This window comes from Laccaria bicolor, genomic scaffold (assembly GCF_000143565.1).
Source record: "Laccaria bicolor S238N-H82 LACBIscaffold_10 genomic scaffold, whole genome shotgun sequence".
NCBI lineage: Eukaryota > Fungi > Basidiomycota > Agaricomycetes > Agaricales > Hydnangiaceae > Laccaria > Laccaria bicolor.
Window position 1 is genome coordinate 741,578 of NW_001889881.1, and position 8,417 is coordinate 749,994.

Sequence of the window (8,417 nt, forward strand, 5' to 3'; positions counted from 1 at the left end):
GAACTGTATTCATAGTGTGATTGGAAGTGGATGATACTTAAGCAACTCAGGTATATCACAGATGCTATTGATGCCCCTTATTGCTACATACATACTGGGAGCACAGCTAGACATAGTGCCAAAACCCCTGGAAGTCATTGCAGAATCTTCCAGAATATATACTCCAGACAGAAGAAAAAATCACAAGTTTTTTGCTGAAACTAGGACCCCTGACACCCCTACAGACCAGAAAAATATATCCTTACCACATCTGTATCACAAAATATATCCTAAGGCCAAGCCAGGGCAAAAATATATTTCTAAGGTGTGACAGTGACATTTCAGGGTCCACTCACTGAAAATATATCCTTACTGCATTTCACTTGCAAAATATATTTTGGTGGTGTGACACAGACATTATAATTTTTGTGTGACATTTCAGGGTCCATGTGTCAAAAATATATTTTAGATTTCAGGGCTTTCTAGGACCCATATATATCTAGAATATAGATATGGTCCATGACATTTAGTCATGTAACTTACGTGGAGTTTGCATGACTAATAGTCAGTTGGCACTGGGTGACTGAAGTGCTTTGACAAGGATAAGAATGGAGGGGCTTGGTAAAATGATGTATTCCATTGCTATATACTAAACAATGGCGACAATGACTCAAGTACTCAGTGCTCAGGACTTGCAGTCTGTCGACCATTGTAAAGTGACTAAGTATGAGTTTGCCAGCCAGTTCGCTGAACTGTTCTGTGAACCTTCACAAACCAGACTCCCAGTGGATGAGATGTCCTCAAATCAAAGGTAGCCCACAAGGGAAGTACATCATTTTTGGATATTTCTGATGCTTAGGAAAGTAACTTGATTAGTCATCATTTTTGTGAAAATGAAGATTTCTATGTAGCTCTGCCAATTCTGGTCCAAATGAGATGATTTCTTTTGCAGTATGCACTCCTTATTTGTAGGATTATTGTGGAATGAGAATAAGCATAGGTAAATACAAAGAAATAGTCTTTGGTTTCTGTAAACTGAAGTTGAACCCATGTGATATCACATGGTTTAAAACAAATACAAACAGCTTCATATGCAACACACATATATAATTTTCACATTCACAACATGTATCCTCACCATACAACCTTATCCAATCCACTGCAAATAGTGTATGTCGAGTTGTGCCCATACGTGTCCCATTAACTGTTGCCATCATTGTGGTCTTGGCCAGTCCAAACCTGATGAACTAGAATGTGTATATAGAGAGAATATATGTCCGCATGGTGTTAGCCAGTCCAAACCTAATTTCGGAGAATGTTGTGACTTGTGTTTTGCACATGCAACACCCTTGTCCTGACTCTCTGGCTACCATCATATTGGCTACTTCAAACATAGTTCCTGCATCATCTGTGCCTCATATCCACTTTCTATGCACAAAGGGAGTTATGAGTGTTACAGCTGCATTCATCCCACTCTTTACACTATGCGCCCCAAATCGGATTAAATTCCCTGGTGTGCCAGGGTTTTTTGACTAATCACTAGGTTGACAGGTATTCAACAGGTTATCCCAAAACAGGTAGTTTTGACCTGTTTCTAACAGGTTATTTTTTTGCCTTGTTTAACAGGTGAAATTCTCCCTTTTCCCAAACAGTAATTTTTACCTAGGAATTTTCACTTGTTGTATTTTTAATGGGTTATTTCCTGTATCAGTAAACAAGTTAAAATGACCATGTTACTGAACATGAAATCCAAGTACTTGTTACAAGGTTATTTTGACCTGTTTTCTTGGTGAATATTTCAAGCCCACTTTTGCTATGCAGGTAATTGATATGGTATGAAATGTTGCCTCGCGCTGCAATGGGGTGCACATGGGGGTGAACTCAAATTGTGCTATATAGTGTATGAGCTGTTTAGATTTTTATACCCTCGATGGCTAAGTGGTAAGTCATGGACATGTGCACAGGCAATAGCAAGGTAAAGTTTAAGATACAAAGTTCTGAGTTCAAGTCCCAGTGATAACATAAAGTAATTAAATCAATGGTAAGTATAGTTGTAAGTCAATGATATCAATAAGGAAGGATGGGGTGAATCACAGAAATGTGGGTTGAAATTATCTCTTTTTCCCTCATAACAGACTGTCAAAAAAGGGTTAAAATAATCTGCCAACCAAGTCATTTCACCTTGTTTATATCACCTGTGAAACTACTTAAAAAACTTGTTAAACAGGTTGCTCATACCTAGGTTTTACGTCATATAACATGTTATTTTCACCTGTTAGCAACCTGGTCCAGATAGCCCATTAAACAAGGCATTCAACTGACAACCTAGTTATTTTCCATTGATTACCAGGTATTTTTATCTTATTTACATAGTTTTCAATTGGGTCATTTTAGTCTGGTCTAGGGTGCATAGTGTTATTCATCATGTATATGAAACAGTTGTTCATTATTTGGTAGATTTGACTAGAAAATATGATGAGGAGGATGAGGCATTCAACCATGGGAAGAAATCATTTCATGGGAGAAATTTTCAGTGTTACCATGGTGAAAAAAGCCTTGAGATCCCAGGTAATAAACGAGTCTCTTTGTAAACTCAGAGGACTCATAAAACTGTGTCATTTGGACCAGAATTGGCAGAGATATATAGAAACCTTTGTTTCTGCCAAAAGAGATCACTAAGCATTTAACATGTGCAAACAGATTCACTGCGTGCACAGTGAATCTGTTTATATGTTTAAACCATGTGATATCACATGGGTTCAACTCCAATATACAGAAACCAAAGTTTACCAATAGACTACAAAATTTAGTTTCAGACTATTTATTTGTATTTACAGTCATTCACCCCTTAACGATACACCACCCCCATTTGATACACTTTTGACTAGCAAATATCTCGCTCAATACTAGACCGAATTTTACGAAACAAGTTGTAACACATAGTACAAACTCATATCTACCACTGTACATAATTTGGATGCAATTGAGGCAAAATTGGCAAAGCTATGGAGCATACAAAATGGACTGTTTTTCGGAAATAGCCAAATAGAGGCACACCCCTCAATGATACACCTATAATCTTGGTTTTTCTCTATGAAATGTGGGTCAAACATTCTGAAATTTGGTATGGTCATAGAAGGGCACTTATCTGAAATTTTCATGTAGTTTCGGTAGAGACAGGTTGTGCTCAAATTTGTTGAAGGTAATTTCTCATTTCAGGTGTATCATTAGCAGGTGGATGACTGTACCTACATTTATTCTCATTTCAGAATAATCCCACAGACAAGGAGTGCATACTGCAAAAAAAACCGTGTCATTTGGACCAGAATTGGCAGAGATACATATAAATCTTCCTTTTCGCAAAAATGATGATTGAGTGATGATGTATGTGCAAGCTTGTCTGAACCCCAGCTAGGACTCAGACAAGCTTGCATGTATGTCATTGCTTATGTCATCACTGCAGGTCATATTAATGAGTCTGAAAGAAAATACTGTAACTCTGTCAGATCTACTCCAAATTATATAGAATAAAATGCAGAAAAAAGGTAAAATTCCCTGCAATCATAGCAGTATGTATAATTGTCATCGCATCACCCAGGTTACACTAGCAATTCTGACAGAAAATACTACAACTCTGTCATATCTACTCCAAATTACATCAAATAAAATGCAAAAGTAACCTAAGATTGCAGGCAATTTCATTCCATACATTGTAGTTCAATGTATTATATAATCAGTTTCCAAAACAAACAAGGCATCTATAGATGTATTCACAAGAAAAGCTGCAACTTACTGGATACCATCTACACAGAACTACAAATGACTGCTGTCATGTGCACTAGACCATGTCACTCTCTATAATGTGATAACTATACAATGGTGACCAATCAGTTAACCCTTCAAAAGCAGCTAATTTGTCTATGTCACGTCACTTCAGTCACCCACCTTGAACAAGCTATTAGCCTTGAAACATATAGGTATATATCCAGGCTAATAGGTTCTTTGGCCATTTATTTTTTTTGCCTCTGGAGGAAAATATATTATTGCATTGGGCAAAAATCGTTCACCTTCAATATTGTGACCAGAAATGTTTGGGTTGATATATTGTATTGAAAAATATCCTAGCCATCTGAAAGTGGTCAGAAATGTTTGAAGCATGTTAGAGTGGTCGGAAATGTTTGAAGGGTTTCAGACTGGTAGGAAATGTTTTAGCTGTGTGACACTGCTTAGAAATGTTTTGACTATGTCACACTGCTTGAAAATGTTTTGACCATGTCATACTGCTTGGAAATGTTTTAGCCTTGTCACACTGCTGAAAAATGTTTTGACCATGTCGCACTGCTCGGAAATGTTTTGGCCATGTCACATAGGCAAAACATTTCTGAGCAGTGTCACAGAGTATCTGGGGTCCTAGTTTCAAAAAAAAAACTTCGAAAATTTCTACTATTTAAATTTGCTCTTTTCTGGATTCAACTTTTCTACAAAATTTATCATAAGGATAATTTTGGTCATAAACTTGCCTTTTTACTATTTTATTATAGAAAAAGCAGATTATATATTGCATGCAACTGTATCCATTGGTAATTCAGCTATTTGTTATGTAGTTATAGCCTCTAAATTCTGCTTTATCAGGTAATAAAGGTTGTTACTGACTGCTCTTATATTGAGTTTATATTGATAATTGCTTATAATGGACCAGCCTTACTTACTGAATCACTACTGATGTCTATTATTCTTGGAGTACAAATTACCCAAAGTAAATATTGGCTGATGTGCAAGCCATATTCTTTACTGTGGTAGATGTATGCCCCTGAAGACTAGAGGAAGTTCTGGGGATTGTCAGATTGACCATACCAGTTATATTTTTTCACTCCCATAGAGATATATTTCTGAGGACTGGAGAGAGTTCTGAGGATTGTCAGAGTCTGAAGTTTTATGTAAATGTATATGATGTGATGTATTCATATTTGTTGACCATACATAATGATATATTAAATTTCTTTCTTGAACATTACCATGACTACCAGTACTTTACTGTGCCCCACCTATTTCTCCAGGAATAGCGGTGAAGTCCCAACCACGATGTCCTTGTCCTTGACCAACGACAAGCTAACCACCCTACGTGTTGCGCCGCTCACAAACAATCCCCTCTTCTGCACCGGAACAGCGCCTCTCGCATCCCATTCTCGAGTGTTGTTCTATCAAGACGCAGAGAGTACAGGAGCCAAGTACGTTTCTTGGTCATTGTTGCTGTCTACTGCACGAGCTGACGACGGTAGTTGGCTAGACTTTTCAGATGTTAGTGATGTGCAGCTTGAGATGCTCATGAAGGCCTGTGATGAGCATGGGACGATAGAGAGAACGAGGTTCTTGACGTCGTTTGATGTGTATGGTACGCTGTAAAGTAATGTGAAGGTATGTCGGACTTCTGTCAGACTTCTATCACTGTCAGACTTCAATCTGTTTGATCACATGACACTTATCACGCGTATGAGCAAGCGCTCTAGTCTTTGCTCTCTGCTCTTGACCATCACCACCACCACCTTTTGCTCATCGTTCCCTTTTCTTCCTTCCCCCCCTTCTCATCCCCCACTGTCACTACAGATACAACTCGCGGTAACGATGGCTCCGGGCTTCTCAGAGGCCATGACAATGCTACGGCACTCATTGCCAGTCTTTTGTTGGCAAAGCTGTAGTCAGTGCCTTCTGATAACTGTGCGGTAGTTGTGGGGCTGATCAAATGTCAGACGAGGCTTGGATGAGACACCCGCCTGTTCACCAGTAAGTAAATCCCATCACCTGAACGCGCATATATGCGAAGTGTTACATAGTTCTGATCTTCATCGTCTCTCTAGCCTCCATACCACCGTGATCACAATCCTCTTTCACATGGAATATCAGTGGTGTGATTAGTTCTGCGCTCTCGCCTAACATGCTCAGCGAAGATAAGAAATCTCTCTTTTCGGAGTATGCGCCATCCCTCCTTTGATTTTTCTTCGATTGCCATGCGTTCATACAGCGCGAGTCAATTCGGCAAGTTGTTTCATCCCCCAGACATGCATATATGCACCCATTTGGGGTCGGCACTTATAGGTTTCATTGTTAGTGCCTCTTCTGATGTGCAGGCCATTCAAGCGCGCCATGGATTGCTCAAGTTGCCCTGGCGTTACCCAGAAAAATGTGCATCTCATCGTCTCGCCCATTAATCTTTATTAACAACACTCCATATCAGTATATCTCGGACCACATCTCACACCAGCCAATCTATGTGTTTTGTTTAACACGCGTAAGTCATTTTTCTTCACCTTCAATGCTGCTGCATATGCCTTATGTTGCCGTTTGCAGTTTTTTTAAAAAAAGTTCTCAATTCCTCTGATACAAATTTCGGACGTGATACACAGATTACGACGTCAGTCCCTGTATCGTTCAGGTGCGTATCCCTTTCTTTTTTTTCGCTCTTCATTGTTTCAGTCTCGTATCAACTGCCCCGTGTTTTTTCTGCCATTCTTGTATCTTTTTTGGACTTTGTAACAGATACTACAAGAAATACATGATTTATTTCACCCATATTTCGTATGAAGTGATCAGAATATAGAATAAGAAATCAAAATCCAGCCAAGGTTGTATGGAAAGGGTCAGCTAGTATGTCCTAGTATGGCCTCGTATGGCGCCAGGATCTCGGATAGCCATGCAAGAAATTGGTACCATGCAAGGCCTATCACCCGGGATGTAAGCTGAGGTTCCAACCTTGGCCATGGAAGGGGGGCGAACCTTTCATGGCCTATTGGTGCCTCTTATGGCCATTTATGGTCTAACGTGGAACCTGAACTTTTGCTGATGCCCTCCGCAAGGTGCATAGGGCTTGTGCCTGTCTTGAGGTTTCTGCTTCTTCTCCTCAGCAGCTGGCATAGAATGATAGAAAATTGTTGGCAAAATTGGATACTACTCTCGAGCAGTGTATTTGTGGCACACAGGGTATATCAGGGTAGACTTTGGTCCTGAAAAACTCAGGTACAATGAGGTGAACAGGTAAATACCCAGTAAATCTGTAGATCTGGATATGCATTATTCAATATGACGTTCCATGCATAAATCCCTGTGTACCAAGTTGGTCCTCTGAAAATGTCATGCATTATGAGATTTATGCATTACGAGTATATGCATTGTGAGAATATCTACTGTAATATCAAGAACCAATACATGATAAGCACTGAATTTTCTACAGGGTGGGTGTGTATTATGGGTATTATGCATGACTGGCAATTAATTAGTTATTATTATCCATTGGGTGTCATCAGCATCACTGAGTGTGGGTAGTGATCATATTCCATGTGGATAGTGAGTGGGGATTGGGTTATTGTTATGTCCTTATAATAGTAGTAGGGTGCCTACAAAGCTTATGCTATCCCTATACCATACCTACAAATTCTCATTACCTATGTACAATGTTCATTATCTACATGTAATATGTCTATGCTACCTACAAATGACAGTAACTATATGATCACTATGAGCATATAAAGTGCACTACTAAATGATCCTCACCTCCCAATAGATGTGTAACACACTATCTATATGTTAAATGTGGGGAGGTGTTGATGAATGTTGTATAGCAAGCCAAAACAATAACAAGCTGTGATTAGCTAAAATACAAGTCAGATCTTAGTCCAAGAGAGATTCTACCAGTATGTAGTGGATGCTTCAGAATTCCACTGCACAATCCCCACTCCTTCTCTGGAAATTCTTAGAATGGGAGAGATATGCTGTTCTGTAACTGAATGCCTCTGCAAGAGTATTCAGTGAGCCTGATAAACTCAAATCACTTGCTAAATTTCTAGGAGAAATACAGTATGTCATTATTCCTAGCACTGAGTATACACAGTGGTGGTTTGAAAGATCAAAGAAGTTGAATTGTCACATGCGACTACTATTGACAAGCATGAAAAGGAGTCATGTGACACAAAAGCTAAGCAATGGAAAGTAAATAATGTAGAAGATGGATAAGATCCCATATCTGCCAGCCATGCATGGCACCCACCTCTGCAAGAAATACAGTATTGGATATAACAATAGCCTTAACCACCATCTACAAAGCTCACTCACTACCCCACATGTAGAAGCAATCTCAAATCTCACTAAAATACACCTGCATCTAGTCTCTTCCCTTCATTCTTCCTCTCTTTGGACCAACCTGTGACTGAGATTGTAGCTGGGTCTTCACAGCATTGTCATTCTAGCTTGCTATATGACTTTCATTGACAGCTCCCATATTTAACACACACATAGTCCATTAGACCACACAGATTTGGAATACCACCAGAATAAAATTAGAAAAAATATGGTGGTGATGATGGGGTAATATTTACATGGTCTGTGCACATTTCCTAATATAGTAATTACTGAAAATATACCCAAAAAGTCAGAAAAATAAGAAAAGA

The 8,417-nt window shown here is 39.0% G+C and overlaps 1 protein-coding gene across 1 annotated transcript; it reads left to right on the plus strand.

Moving 5' to 3' along the window:
- Positions 1–5,061: 5,061 nt before the first annotated feature.
- LACBIDRAFT_326556 (uncharacterized protein) lies at positions 5,062–7,353 on the plus strand (the record flags this gene model as incomplete). Its single annotated transcript, XM_001880206.1, has 11 exons — positions 5,062–5,371; positions 5,584–5,674; positions 5,704–5,760; positions 5,999–6,080; positions 6,105–6,159; positions 6,212–6,265; positions 6,381–6,409; positions 6,595–6,708; positions 7,205–7,209; positions 7,251–7,288; positions 7,319–7,353. The coding sequence occupies 11 exons, from the start codon at positions 5,062–5,064 to the stop codon at positions 7,351–7,353; spliced, it is 870 nt and encodes a 289-aa protein (XP_001880241.1).
- Positions 7,354–8,417: the final 1,064 nt, after the last annotated feature.